This window comes from Bombina bombina, chromosome 4 (genome assembly GCF_027579735.1).
Source record: "Bombina bombina isolate aBomBom1 chromosome 4, aBomBom1.pri, whole genome shotgun sequence".
Lineage (NCBI taxonomy): Eukaryota > Metazoa > Chordata > Amphibia > Anura > Bombinatoridae > Bombina > Bombina bombina.
This window is the reverse complement of record NC_069502.1, coordinates 367,894,372-367,909,173: the sequence shown is the minus strand read 5'-3', so window position 1 is coordinate 367,909,173 and position 14,802 is coordinate 367,894,372. Positions and strand designations below refer to the sequence as shown.

General features: G+C 40.5%; 1 protein-coding gene across 1 annotated transcript in view; it reads right to left on the bottom strand.

Annotated features, from left to right (window-relative positions):
- The window catches only part of SKIL (SKI like proto-oncogene), a 113,524-nt gene that overhangs the window by 65,875 nt on the left and 32,847 nt on the right, over positions 1-14,802 (bottom strand). Inside the window, exon 3 of the mRNA XM_053710131.1 lies at positions 3,176-3,270. Within this exon, the coding sequence (XP_053566106.1) occupies positions 3,176-3,270 (95 nt within the window). The remainder of the gene's footprint in view (positions 1-3,175; positions 3,271-14,802) is intronic.

The window sequence follows — 14,802 nt, the reverse complement described above, 5'->3', positions numbered from 1 at the left end:
ATGGGTCACTGGGACATGGTTAGAAGGTTGATTGCTGTATGTTTAACTTGATTTATTCCAGTCTTCCCCATTCATGTACAAGCCATACTAAGTTCATAACCCTCCCTCTATATACATATTTATCTTTGGTTTATCATTATTTTTATCTTTGGTTCATCTCCGTCTTTTGTAGAACGGAGCTTTGCATCCCCTTCCCCCTTTGTGCACCCAGATTAGCAATTAGCACCACTTTATTATTCCTATGTTCATGTAACCGGATTTACGGTAGAAGGAATTTAAATGATTTTTTGACTATTTGTTCAGTGGAGCTCTGTCTGGGAATCTGTCTCTTTGTATATACATTATCTTAGTATTTCCAGCCTCTTATCTATCCTTGCTTCACCGTGAGCATTGGGATCAAGTTATTTCTAAACTTGTATGTAGTGCATTAGTTCGTTTGGATTTTGTTAATCCCGCGACACTGACAAGTATATCCATGCACACTGTTAAGCAGGAGGGCTGAGGGGCTCAGTACACGCCCAGGGGGAATGTACCGCCGGTTGCGATGCTGTATTGGACGGGCGGGCACTCCCCTAGATGTTAGCGTGTGCTTACGTATTTCTCTAATGGTGGGGGTGTGTATGTTTAGATATATCTGATTGGCCAGCATAACACAGGTTGGGATCCTGGCGGCCAATCATGGCTGGAGTGAGGTTTTATAGCATGTAGGTATCATGCTAATTTTAACAAGGCTATGAGTAAGGCTTAGGCTGAAACGCATAAGCCGTTTACTAAAAACTCCAGCTAAAACTGTCTGTTTTTACATGGGTTATTATTACCCTTGAATTTGCTGTTCTTTTTGCACTTTTTTTCTCTGTCCAACACTGGAATTACAAATAAATGCACTATATTGCCGCTGCTCGTGTGCTTCTCATATGTTCCTTTATTTCTGATTGCACTTTGGCCAGAGTGAGCACAGAGCAGACGGCATAGAGCTGCAGGGGTAACTCATTACATTGGAGCGTTGTCTTGGACCTGTGACCGGAGCTCACTCAGAGAGATGGCTGTGGGTATGTGAGGTGGCAACACGCCTGATACAACAACGCTGCCAGGAACAAGAGGTATGTGTTCAGCCGTGGCTGGGGAGCTGTGTTACTGTTATTTACATACATTTGACTAGTTGTACTGAGTAACTGAGAGGTCTGATTTCCACACACACACTATTCAACAGGGGGACGGAGGGATCTCTCTGCTGATAGAAGCGCCCGTTTACAGGGGGGATTGTTACTTAAACATGAAGTGTTGTACTCTGGATGGCTTTTCGTTTTCACTGCAATAGGGGCAATAAAGGGCAATAAGGCGCATTGGATGCCCTCCCATTACAGATACTTGAGCAGTCTGTATTGTTAACTGTCCATCTAGATCTGAGTGCAACACTCTTTATCACCCATCCTCACTGGACTGACTTTACACCACATCTTTTTCCTCACAGTTTTGAATTGTAGATTTAGATTACATTTGATTGGTAAGCTCTGTTCACATTTCTAACTCCATAGATTTTAATGGAGTTGGACATGTAATGAGAGCATTGGTAACGCTTACCAGTCAAATATAATCTAGCCCATAGTGTTGTTCCCCATGATTAAACAGTGCACAGTTATATTTTATTGTATTGCACTTTTGGTTGGTTGTGATTTGCATTTGTTATTTATTGTTATGGTTATTATTAATATATTTTATTGTAATAATTATATTTATAAACATGTTCTGTGAAATTTCTTCAAGTTTTTACAACTTTATGACCACAAGCAAAAAAACTGTTTTATTATTTCATAATGTCTTTTGAGTTACAGTTCTTCATAATTATGAAGAAGCTATCTTATATCATAAGTCTGTATTGTGCTTGGAAAACTGTCACATGACATTAAAAAGTATCGGTAATTGGTATCGGCGAGAATTTGAAAAAAGGTATTGGTACTTGTACTCTGTCTTAAAAAAAAATGGTATCGGTGTAACTCTTATAACAGGACAAGCACATGAAACATTGTGGGATTTTTCTAGAAGGGAGTTTAATTTACCTTTAAAGCATTAACTATTGTCTTAATGAAGGCTTGCCAACCTGAGGCACCAGGTTATCTACAGAAAGGGCACCAAGCACAGTACAACTGAACTTAATCATGACGCATACTGTGTTCAAATAAACAGCAATGTTTCATTTTAGACTCAGACACCCTTAATCATGCTACAATTGAGAGCCCTAGCAGCTGCCTTCTATATTAAAACATTATGTGAAATAAAGGTTTATATGTTTAAGAGTGCTATTAGACTGCTTGGTGCTGCAGTTTAGAGGGTGCAGTAACGCCTTTCTAACATACACTTACTGGATCTTACTATTTGTTTTGCCTTTGTCTAATGAAAGAGGACTGCCACAAGCAAATGCCATCAGTCAACAAGTTAAAACACTGATCGGAGTTTTACACGGCAGTGATTTAACCACTTTGTTACCATATGTCCTTGGAAATGGATTAAAAGTAACTGCTGCTGTATGTGGGTTTTTGCAATTAGGGCCTAAACTACTACTTGTATGTGTTACTCCAAAATTTAGAACAAATGTGCTGAATTCTGGCTTTCATGTCAACAGATATAAATTAGGCATCAATTTTACCACTGGTGCCCTAAACTTTATGCCCAGGGTCTAACTTTTGAGGTCCTGGAGTCCCTAAAATTGGTGAACAACCACACAGGGCCTTTTATCTGCATGCAAGCACTGGTACTGTGCAGTTGTTCAGCAGAGTAAGGAACCAATGTAAATAAATAGGAAATATTTTCAACATTTTTGTCAATCACTGTTATAAATAATGAAGGTAGGGATTTTTTTTTGTACAAGCTTATTCCTGAAATACATATGACCTACTTTAGTACTGCACAACATATTAGAAATAAAAATACATTCTTTGTCTACAATTGCAATAGGGAACAAAAAAAAAAATACCTAGAGAATCTGCAAAAAATATGTATTATATCCTACTTAGCAATATCTAGCAGATCACATTTATGTTACACAGCCTTCATTTTTACAGGACATTGCATCACACTTATTATTTCATTGCTATCCCAGAAACCACTTGCTATCCCTTTAAAACACAGATGCACTAACAGAATGAAGATTGTGTATTTCATGCAAGTTCTTCCTTACCTTGGGTGCAGTAAATGTGATCTATTGGAGGGAATGTCTTCTTGCTTGATGACTGGGTACCATGTTGGTAACTCTAAGGTTTGTATATGTTCAGCCTGCAATTGATATAAACAACAGATTCTGAGAAAGGATACAGTGGGAATATTTGTAGAATGCCATTTTAGATGCAAATTTACATTGCATTTGAATGTTTGTAAACAGTAATAGGAAAGAGAAAGCAATTGGCTCCCTGGAGAAGTAGCCTATGTTATAAAGGCAAAAAAGATAGGTTATAAGTTATAAAGGCAGGCTCAAGATGAGGCTATAGAAATATGCAAATGTAAATTTAAAAAAAAACTAACTGAAGAGATCATAAAGATTGGTCATGTTGAAGAAAAGATATGTTAGTAACTTACAAATTGTGACAAAAACCTGCTCTAGATATTTTAGTGAAAGATAGCAGATTTGGTAAGATAAGGAAATAGAACTTTACATTCAATTTTTTTTGCTAATCATCAGTGAATACAAGCAGAGAGGTTTTTTATTTCTTTTTGCTGATGGTACCAACATTTATAATAGTTTATGTACTTGTAGGGGGTCAAACAGATAAGTAGTGATATTAAACTAGAGGGCAGAACAAAGGATGTAGGACCTAAAATGTAACAATACAGAATAAAAATAAATGAAATAATGATGAAAAACTCTGATAATAATGAGAGGAACGTGACTTGGAAACTTATGCTTCGTTGTATCTCTTATTAGTAGCAGAAAAAGAGGGTCTTCTGCTTCTTTACAGATAACTAGTTAGTCCTTATCTTGACTACTGCATTGTTCTGGAGACCATCTACAGAAAGATATAAAAACTAAAATGTGTTCAAATGAGGGCTACTAAATAGTGCATGGCCTAAAAAAAAAATATATAAAAAAAAATACTTACATGGAAAGACTTTTTGACCCTCATTTGTATAGCTTAAAGGGACAGTCTATAATAAAATGATCATTGTTTTAAAAGACAGATAATCCCATTATTAACCATTCCCCAGTTTAGCATAACCAACACAGTTATATATTAATATACTTTTTACCTCTGTGATTACCTTGTATCTAAGCATCTTCTGACAGCCCTCTGATCACATGACTTTTAGTTATCTATTGACTTGCATTTAGTACTGTGTTGTGCTAAATTTTAAATAACTCCCGGGCGTGAACACATTGTTATCTGTATGGCCCACATGAACTAGCAATATCCTGTCGTGAAAAGCAAGTATAAAAGCACGTGATTAAGAGGCTGTCTGTAGTGGCTTAGAAAAAGGCAGAAATTTAGAGGTTTAAATGTTATAAAGTATATTAATATAACAATGTTGGTTGTGCAAAGCTGGGGAATGGGTAGTAAATGCGTTATCTATATTTTTAAACAATATTTTTAAACAATAACTATTTTAATGTAGACGGTCCCTTTAAAGAGTAGGAGGGAGAAAGGTGATCTGACTGAAACCCTCAAGAATAATTACGGCTTTGATAATGAGCAATACCAGTATGTAAGAATGTATGTCCAAATGCTTCTTGCATAGAACTGGTGAACATATGCAAAGAAATAGTGGCAACTTTACATAAGCTTTAATATTTGTAGTCCAGGATTAATCCATAACATTAATGCAATTCTTTTTCACCTTAAAATATGATTTTGGAGTGTTTAAAAACATTATACCCTATTCCTATTTGCCCATGCCAAGTAGAAACAGAGGTAATTTGCCACTCCTTCCCATTTCTACAATGCCACTGCCCCTCTCCTAGCAAGAGAAGCAGATTGTGAACATCTTCAAAGTGCCTCAAAGATTTACCTTTCTTAATTCCACTCAGAGCCAAAGCTGCCAGCAGCTACAAATATGGACGTTTTTCTGGGAGCCATGTTGCCATTTCTAGTTTCTACTAGTCCTAAAGCCCGTTCACACGGGCCATTTTTTGCATCACAGTGGTCCCACCCCTGGCGTTCTCTCCCTCCCACTCTCTTTTGCTTTCTCTCTCCCGCTCTCTCCCCCTCTCTCTCTCTCGCTCCCCTCTCTCTCTCGCTCCCCTCTCTCTCTCGCTCCCCTCTCTCTCCCCCTCTCTCTCTCCCCCCTCTCTCTCTCGCTCCCCTCTCTCTCTCCCCCCTCTCTTTTGCGCGCTCCCTCTCTCTCTCCCCCCTCTCTCTCTCCCCCCTCTCTCTCTCTCCCCCCTCTCTCTCCCCTTTCTCTCTCTGTCCTCTCTCCCCTCTCTCTCTCTCTCCCCCCCTCTCTCTCTCGCCTCTCTCTTTCTCTCTCCCCTCTCTCTGTCTCTCTCTCTCCCCTCTATCTCTCTCTCCCCCTCTCTCTCTCTCTCTCTCTCTCCCCCCCCTCTCTCTCTCCCCTCTCTCTCTCTCCCCCCCTCCCCTCTCTCCCCCTCCCCCCTCTCTCTCTCTCTCCTCTCTCTCTCTCCCCCCCTCCCCTCTCTCCCCCCTCTCCCCCTCCCCCCTCTCCCCCCCCCCCCCTCTCCCTCCCCCTCTCCCGCGACCCCCCTCCATCTCTCTCTCTCCCCTCTCTCCCCTCTCTCTCTCCCTCTCTCTCTCTCCCCCTCTCTCCCCCTCCCCCCCTTCGTGTTAGGCCCCGCCCCCTTCACGATCGGCCACGCCCACTTCTGCTCGGCGCAGTCGGCAGAACAGGTAGGGCCTTAGGCCAGTGTGTTTGTCCGCGTGCTGTCTCTACTGCGCATGACAGCTTCGGACAAACACACTTGGCCTTTTATAGTATAGGATGGTGACCTGTTTACACTGGTATATGGTGAGCCCTAACTGAACTGGTCCAAAAGTACATGAAAGGTTTAGCGTTCAGAATCTGTTTAGAGTCATAAAAATGCTTCTAGTTTGCAACACTTAAAATAAAGTACAAAATGATTTTGTCTCAACAAAGAGCATGTTTATAGGACGTCTTGTCAATATGTAAGCGTGATTAAGGTCCGAGTGAGGGCCTTAAGTATAGCTACTGTTAAAAAGGGACAGTAAACAGCTTGCCATTTTTATATACTGTACATTGTTTAGTTACCCCAAAATGAAACAACTTTTCAATACATTGCCATTTATTTTTCCCCCTTTTCATTTTAAGTCCTGAAAAATAAGCAATTTCTAATTCTCAGAATTTGAGATGCAACCCACTGACTTCTCAAGGCTAACCCTGTTACATATATGTCCCTAATTGGCTTTATCAGATAACTGCAAAAAAAATAATAAAAAAAAAAAAAAAAAGTACTTTATACTAACTTTACACATTGTTAACAGCAGACTAAACCCCTGATTGGCTCCTCCAAATAAGGCAAATGGTGGGTGGAGTTTGGCTATTGAAAAATAATAGTAGTAAAAAGGATGTTAATTTGTTTAAAAACATTAAGATATGGATTATATGTTATTCTATAGCTATACAACAGAAATGTCTTCTAATTACAAAATATCTACTGTCCCTTTAAGCAGGACCTAAATGGGTAAAGGTCCAGTTTATGAATATAAATATGTAAGCCATGGCATCTTGCTCAGACACCAGCCCCAATGTCTATTTCTTAAAAGGGACATGAAATCCAAAATGTTTCTGATTCAAATAGAGCATATACTTTAAACAAGTTTTCAATTTCCTTCCATTATCAATGTTTCATTCGATTGGTATCCTTTGTTGAAGGAACAACAATGAACTACTGGGAGCTGGCTGAATACATCATAAGCCAATGAGAAGAGGGACATATGTGCAGCCACCAATCAGCAGCTAGCTCCCAGCTCCTGATCCTGCCTAGGTATGTTTTTTTTAAATAAAAGGATACCAGGATAACTAGGAAAATTAGAAACTAAGTAAATTGAAAAGTTGTTTAAAATCGAACGCTCTATCTGAATCATGAAGGAAATTTGTTTTGGTTTTATGTCCCATTAAATAGGGACTAGTAAATGTTTGAAGGAATGTATACTGATATCAACGATGAATTTTGGGAATAGTTTTCACATATCAGGATTTAAAACTTGCTACAATAAAAAAAGCAAACAATAAGGTAGTTTTGGAACACAATACATAAATAGGTATTCTATTCCTCACGTTCCTGATAAACTTCGCATGAATAAAGCTATGGCTAGTAGGACTAGCTCTTTGAAGCTTCCAATCTTTGGATTGTTTTTAACAAATTTCATCAGAAATTCACATTTGTCCAGATATGTAGACCTTTGTTTAATCTCATTCCAAAATTAGACCATAGCTTAGATGTACAATTACTTTAAAATCCAAAGCTCTAGAGTCAAGAGATCTATTCAGTAAAATGGCTTTTAAAAAATATTTTTTTAAGTTAAAGTATATTATTATATTAACTCAAATATCAATAGTGGAAATCAGTTTGTGCCAAAAGTTAAGTAGTGTATGTGTGTGATGATGTTGCATTAGTGTGTGTGTTTGTCTTAAATAATATCACCAAAGCAGTAGCCTATTTGAGAATACAGCCTACCCTAAAGGATCCTGATTTAAAGGGACATGAAACAAACATGGTTTACATAGAACGTGTAATTTCAATAGACTTATAAATATACTATTATCAAGATGGACTTAGTTCTACTGGTATCCTTTGATGAAAAGCTTACATATATCAGCTGAGGAACAGCAATGCAGTGCTGGGTGCTAACTGAAGACAGGCTAAACGCATAAACCTCTTGTCATTGGCTCATGATATGTTCATTAAGGCATTACTGTTCTGGAGACGACTTTTGTAGGGGTTAAATATTATATAGATCTTTAAATATCTGCACATATATGCTTCTTCTCATTGGCTACAGGATGTGGTTCAGCTAGCTTCCAGTAGTGCTTTGCTGTTCCATCAACCATGGATTAATGTATTACTTGGTGAGTCCTGTCGACTTCTTAAAGGGACACTAAAGTCAAAATGAAAAGGACGTTGTACTCAAAAACAAAACTGTACTAGTTAAAAGGGACACTAAAGCCAAAACAATTATTTCATGATTCAAGTAGAGAATAGAATTTTAAACAACTTTCCAATTTACTTCTATTATCTAATTTGCTTCATTATTTAGCTATCCTTTGTTGAAGAAATTGCAATGCACATGGGTGAGCCAATCACACGAGGCATCTATGTGCAGCAACCAATCAGCAGCTACTGAGCCTATCCAGATATGCTTTTTAGCAAAGTATATTAAGAGAATGAAGCAAATGAGATAATAAAAATAAATTAGAAAGTTGTTTAAAATTGCATGCTCTTTCTAAATCGTGAAAGAAAAAATGAGGGTTTCATGTCCCTTTAAATAAAGCAGTCTATGTTTTGCACTATACATTACACATTTTGCCGCTGAAACTCCTAGAACTGAGGAAAAACCTTGGTGTGCTTTCAGTGCTTATGTATACCTGTGTAATATTCACTTACAGCAGATCTAGGGGTTTTCCCACACTCCCCAACTGGCTGCCTACAACCTGGGAGTCACTGGCCGACATGACTGTCTGATGCTAGTGCTGAAATGTGTAATGGGCACAAATGAGCGCAGCACAAAGTTAACAGCTAAAATCACACACAAGCGCCAGTGGCTACATGACCACGCGTGTTAGTGTGGTCACGGCATCCCCTAGCATGTGCTGTAGTTTTTACCTGAGCACAAAAGATGAAGAACTTCTATGAGCTTACATCATAGCGCAGTTAGTCCCTACTCTGCTGATACGTTGTGAGAGGACTATGCACACAGTGCATTTAATCACACATTATAGTGTATAATAAATGTATATATTTGCCACAAAAATGGAAATATAAATAAAAATGCATTTCATTGCAAACAATATTTTTACAAGCTTTTAAAACAGTATAAGCCAACTAAAGAAATTGTATTCTAGCTGCAGCTGACAAGCACGTTAACAGTACATTTTAATACAGATATGGACCCACTTGAATGCACCACTATTTTTTTATTTTTTTTATGATGTTTCTAGGGCCCGTAAAGTTTTAACCTGTATCTCACTGTCTTGCTGCAAACAATTAGGGACAGATATAAAGCAGGCAATAAAACCGACTAAAACAAACAAGGTTGTGTGGTTTTCCACACAGCCTTGTATACAAACTCTACTTTATTGCCTGGTTTATAGAGCTCTCCACTGAAGACAAAGATAAATATAAAACTATGCACCCATTACTGTATAGAATCTAAACTTTCACACTTACATCATCAATATTTAAACAACTGTTAAAAAGCATACATAGGTAGGCTAAGAAGTAACGCACTACTGTGAACTAGCGGATTGTCATTGGCTAGCTCCAGGTAGAGCATTGCTCTCCTTCAACAAAGGATACCAAGAGAATGAAGCAAAGAAAATCTGAAAATTATATGTTCTATCTGAACCATGAAAGAAAGAAAAAAATGGGTTTATGTCCCTTTAACGTGTATTTTGCAAACCTGTATGTTATAAAATAAACACAAATTCACAGTTCTGAGAACTACAAATCTAAGAATCTGTGATATCTTCTAGACAGAAAAAACAATCTTACATAAACCTCTGGGAGAGCATGGTATTGTGAATATGGATTAATGGAATTAATTTACCAAAAATCTAAGCATTACTGCCATAAGTATACAGGTTCATGCTACATTAATTCTTGTTGCAGAATGAATAACCTAACTTTATATGATAGGTTTTTTCCATCAAAAAAGTAATTAAAAAAAAAAATTTTTTTATCCATCCTGGTTGAAGTTTAGGCTCTGGCTGGGCACCTCAAGGACATTCACAGGGCTGTCCCTAAACTGTATTGTCTGTGTGCTTAGGGTCATTGTCCTGTTGGAAGGTCAACCTTTGTTCCACTCTGGACCAGGTTTTCATTAAGGATATCTCTGTATTTTGCTGTGTTCAGCACTCCCTCAACCCTAAAATTTCCCCAGATCTGTGTCTCTACACAATCCTGTGAGCTCTGCAGGCAGTTCCTATGACCCCATGGCTTGGTTTTTGCTCTGATATGCATTTTCAGCTGTGAGACCTCATTTAGACAGGTGTGTGCATTTCCAAATCATGTCCAATCAATTGAATTTGCAACAGGTGAACTCCACTCAAAGTATACGCAAAGACAATACAGAGAATTGGGATGCACCTGAGATAAATGTCAGTATCATAGCAAAATGTCTAAATATTTATTTCAATATGATATTTACGTTTTTTCTTTTTAATAAATTAGCAGTTTTCAAAAATCAGTTTTTTGCTTTGACATTATGGGATATGGAGTGTAGGTTGATGTCAACAACAACAAAAATGAAACCATTTTAGCATAAGGCTGCAACATAACAAAATGAAAGGGTCTAAATACTTCCTGAATGCACTATATGAAAACAAAATAGGTTACCCTTGGTTTATTTGGGTTTTAGAGTGGATTATAGTGGCATCCTAGGAAACAATTCAGCTCAAAATGTACACTTAATAATCAGCAAAACAATCTAAAGGACTACACCTTACTATGCATACTTATCTCATATGTACAATATTGACAATATAAAATAGAGATAGATAGCAGGTCACTTACATTTTTTTTATTTTTAAAAATCCTCTCCAAGAGCAATGTTACAAGGATAATAATTCGGACAAACACAATTTCCATAGCATGTCACTTACCTTGTTGAGTTCAATTAGGCTTCAATGTCACTTAAAAATCTCCTCCAAAAAAAAAAAAGCAAATATTGTCCCGTAGTAAAAACATTTTATATGATTAGAAGCATTATCTTATAATTCAGATTTAGAGAGGAGAGCCTCTATTCATAAACTAGTCAAGAGTATTGGGATTAAAAAGAATGGAATTTTAGTCCTTCAAAGCTGAGACTGTTTTTTTATATGGGTCCGGTCCCGTCTTATGTTGGTGACATAGCTTCCCTTTGTAAACCTAGCTTTGCAGTCGTTATTTATTATATAATGTTGCATATGAAGTTTGCATACTCAAGTGTATAACAAATTATGCTTACCTGATAATTTCCTTTTCTTCCATGGGAAAGAGTCCACAGCCGCATTCATTACTTATGGGAAAAAAGAACCTGGCCACCAGGAGGCAAAGACCCACCAGCCAAAGGTTTAAATACTCCTTCCCACTTCACCTATCCCCCAGTCATTCAGCCAAGGAAAAAAGAACAGTCGGAGAAGCATCAAGGTGAAAAGGTGCTAGAAGATGAAACAACAACACCTTCAAAACGGGCGGGGGGCTGTGGACTCTTTCCCACGGAAGAAAAGGAAATTATCAGGTAAGCATAATTTATGTTTTTCTTCCCAGTGGGAAAGAGTCCACAGCCGCATTCATTACTTAAAGTAAATTTATATCCAAGCCAAAGAGGACACAGAATGCCAAGACGAGAGGGTAAGAGGCAGACCAATGAAGGCACCCACCGAAAAACATATTCAAAGAAAACAAAATCCTGTTTTGACCGAAAACAACATCATTGAAACAAACAAAAACCCAGGAGACGCAAAGCCAACGACAGTCGAAAGGACCAAGAGTAGATGCAACCGAGACACAGGCCTTGAAGACCCCACTCTCAGGGGCAACAACCGAGTCACAGCCCCTGAAACCGAAAAGGAAAACCCGACTAACAGGACAGAAGACCAACTCAGGTCTTCAAGAAGACAACCAAGATCCGCTCGCTAGGCTCACCTGAACAAATGTCAGGACAGAAAGACAGCAGCAGAAAACAGGAAATTGACCATAGAGAAACAAAGGATCCCAAGGACCGACGGACGCAGAAACCGCTACACAGCGTGTACGAGCGGCAACCACCGATCAGGATCGCAAAGGGAAAATCCCTTACCACAGCCAAGACCCACCCCCAAGCCACAATAGACTGAGGATGCCTCACAAGCTAGGAAAAACATCCACAGCCGAAGATCGAGAAAAAGATGATCATGCTAAAGGCGTGAGAGAGGAAGCACAGCCGCTACCTTAAGAAACACAAAACATCACGCTCCTTCGCAATCTAGATGGTATAGACAACACAACTATAGGCCGCAGAGCAGCCGAAACTCATCCGAGAACCAATCCTCTTGACAACTGAGGAATCCCTAAGGATCCCACTCCTCCAGAGGGAGCAAAGAAACTCCTCTAATGGACCCTTAAAGTGTGCTAGCGACCAAGGTGCAATAGCATTAGCAGAGTCAAACTGCAAACCTACCGCTCGCTAGGTAGCGAAGCTAACCAACGGGCTCTTCCAGCTGACAATAAAGCCCCACCCCCACATAAGGAGAGGGAGAGAAAAACAACTAGTCACGCGTTGAAGAAAAAAACGACCATAACCCAGGGATAATTCCCACATACCGGAGAACACGGAATTCCAAAAGGCAAGCCCACAAGGCAACATAAATATTGGAATCGAATCTCGAACTGAAAGATCCATAGATGGCTAGATCTAAGTCGAGCATCCGAGCCAACAAGATGGATTCTCCGAGAAACACTAAGTACCAACGTGATCCTTCCTTCCACGGGGAACCAAAGTCCCCCAGATGAAAAGACCGTAGGACATGTCCCAAGACACCTAAACCATCTACCGATGAATGCACAGGTACTGAATGCCCTAAAGAGCAGAGAGGCGACATACCAAAAAGACACCCCCCATCAGGTGAGTCTGCCACAGGCCATAGGAGAAAAGTCAAGACAGACCATCAAGAGCCCAACAAAAAAGGAATAAGAAGGAATACGATCTATGAGAGACAGCCTCTCAAGCCCCCACAACAACAGCAAGGCAACTAACATGCACCAACCATGTGCCGAGCAAAAAGGTCCGCAAAATGCAGAGACAAGCAGGGTATAGACAAATACCAGACCTGAGGAGGACAATAGGGCCAATAACCCCTAAGAAAGGAAGGCCCAGAAGCCCGACCTCACCACAGGTACCCAATCGGCCAACAGGTCCGAGCTCCCCAAGGAGAACATGGAACCCATCCTGACCCAACCCTTAACACCCGAGGGGATAACAGGGACAAGGAGAGATAGCCAGAACTTGGACTGACAGAACCCTAGACACCCCTCCCAAACCTACGCTGAGATCCGAGAAGAAGGGGTCAGATTCTATTAGTCAGGACCCGAGGCCCCACACCGGACCAAAACGCTGGCAGACTAACACGGCGAGGAAAAGACTGACCTCGAACAGCAAGCACAGAAGGACTCAGGATATATACTGCGATAAAACACGCATCCCGAGTCCAAGAAGAAAAACGCCGGACCAGCAGTCACAAGGCACAGGATTCCGAGGACCGAGCACACCTCCATTCCTGACCCCTAAGGGGCGGCCGAAATGACCAAAACACCAGTGACAACACCAGAGAAAACCAGGGTAAGCTGCAACATCCAAGATCCCATCAGAGCTTTAAAAGCTCCCCTAAGCGGAGGTAGGAGTAAGTAGCCACCTCAGCATGACCAGACCTATACTAGCCACCCGACGGCACCTAGTCCTAGAAGAACCGCCCAAAAGGCCAGAACCGCACGCAGCAGCAAGGACCTCACCCCTCAGGCCGGGGATGCCAAGGGAAGCGGTGGAACTCCACCGGCCCATGTCTCTGGAGCAGACCGACATGGCCAGCCCAAGCGCTCCTGACATCCAGACCAGAAGGTCTCGATGTTAAGTGTAGTAAATAAAAACAAACAAAAACAAGTGAACCAGTAGGTCTCGTCTGACCAGCCAGGCGCAACATGCGTCACTAACAATTAACAGTGCACACAACCAACTCCAGACGAATTCGGTAACGACTTCTGTGGAAGAACTAAATCCAAGCAATCCCAGAAATCCTGCAGGAAAAAAATATAAAGTAAATAAATCCAACTCAGATAAAATAAACAAGGGCCCCCAAAGGCATCCGCCCAGAAGGAACTATGTCTCCGCAGGACCTGCCAAACAGAGACCGGAAACCTCAGAAAAAGAGGCTGGGAAAGCTCATAATAGACCGAAGGGAGATAAGATTACCCCAATCATCTATTCCGAAGAACCATGTGAGAACTGAGAAGTCCCCGGACGATAAAGGAAAGGATCCCCCAATAAATCAAAAAGACGTAGGAGGACACGCAGCCGCACAATCAGATAACGAAAGGAATAACATGGGGGAACAATCACCCCCAGGGGGAATATTATAGTGCCATTCACGGTCTAAAAACCCGGGATAGGCAGGCACATAACTGCAAGGAAACCTTGGGATCTTGCAGACGAATCAGCGCCAATAGAATATTAAAACAAAAATGTCCCGCCATCTCCAGGGGAAACAATCCATCCTGCGCGAAGGAGAAAAAGGAGTGCGCGATTGGGAAGGCGCCTCCTGAGGAACAGAGCCCCTGGAGGCTGATGGCTCAGTAGACTCAAGGTCCCCCGAGCCCGAGGAACCCGGCAAACCATGCAGGCACAAGAGACAAGAGTGGTAGACTTGCGACAACGGGGCCAAACGAAATCCTCGTCCAAGGACGACTCAAAATCTGATAAGACAATAGTCCAGGCATCAGAATCCTCCATGGCTAGGGCTAATATAAAACGCACAATATTGGAAAAAAACTACTGGCACCTGTCACACAATGGATGGGGTACTCACCTCCTCCTATGAGGAATAGTGAAAAACAGTTAAGAGTGAGTGCACCTATTGGATTGAGACAGCTCAACCCTGATAAACAGCTGT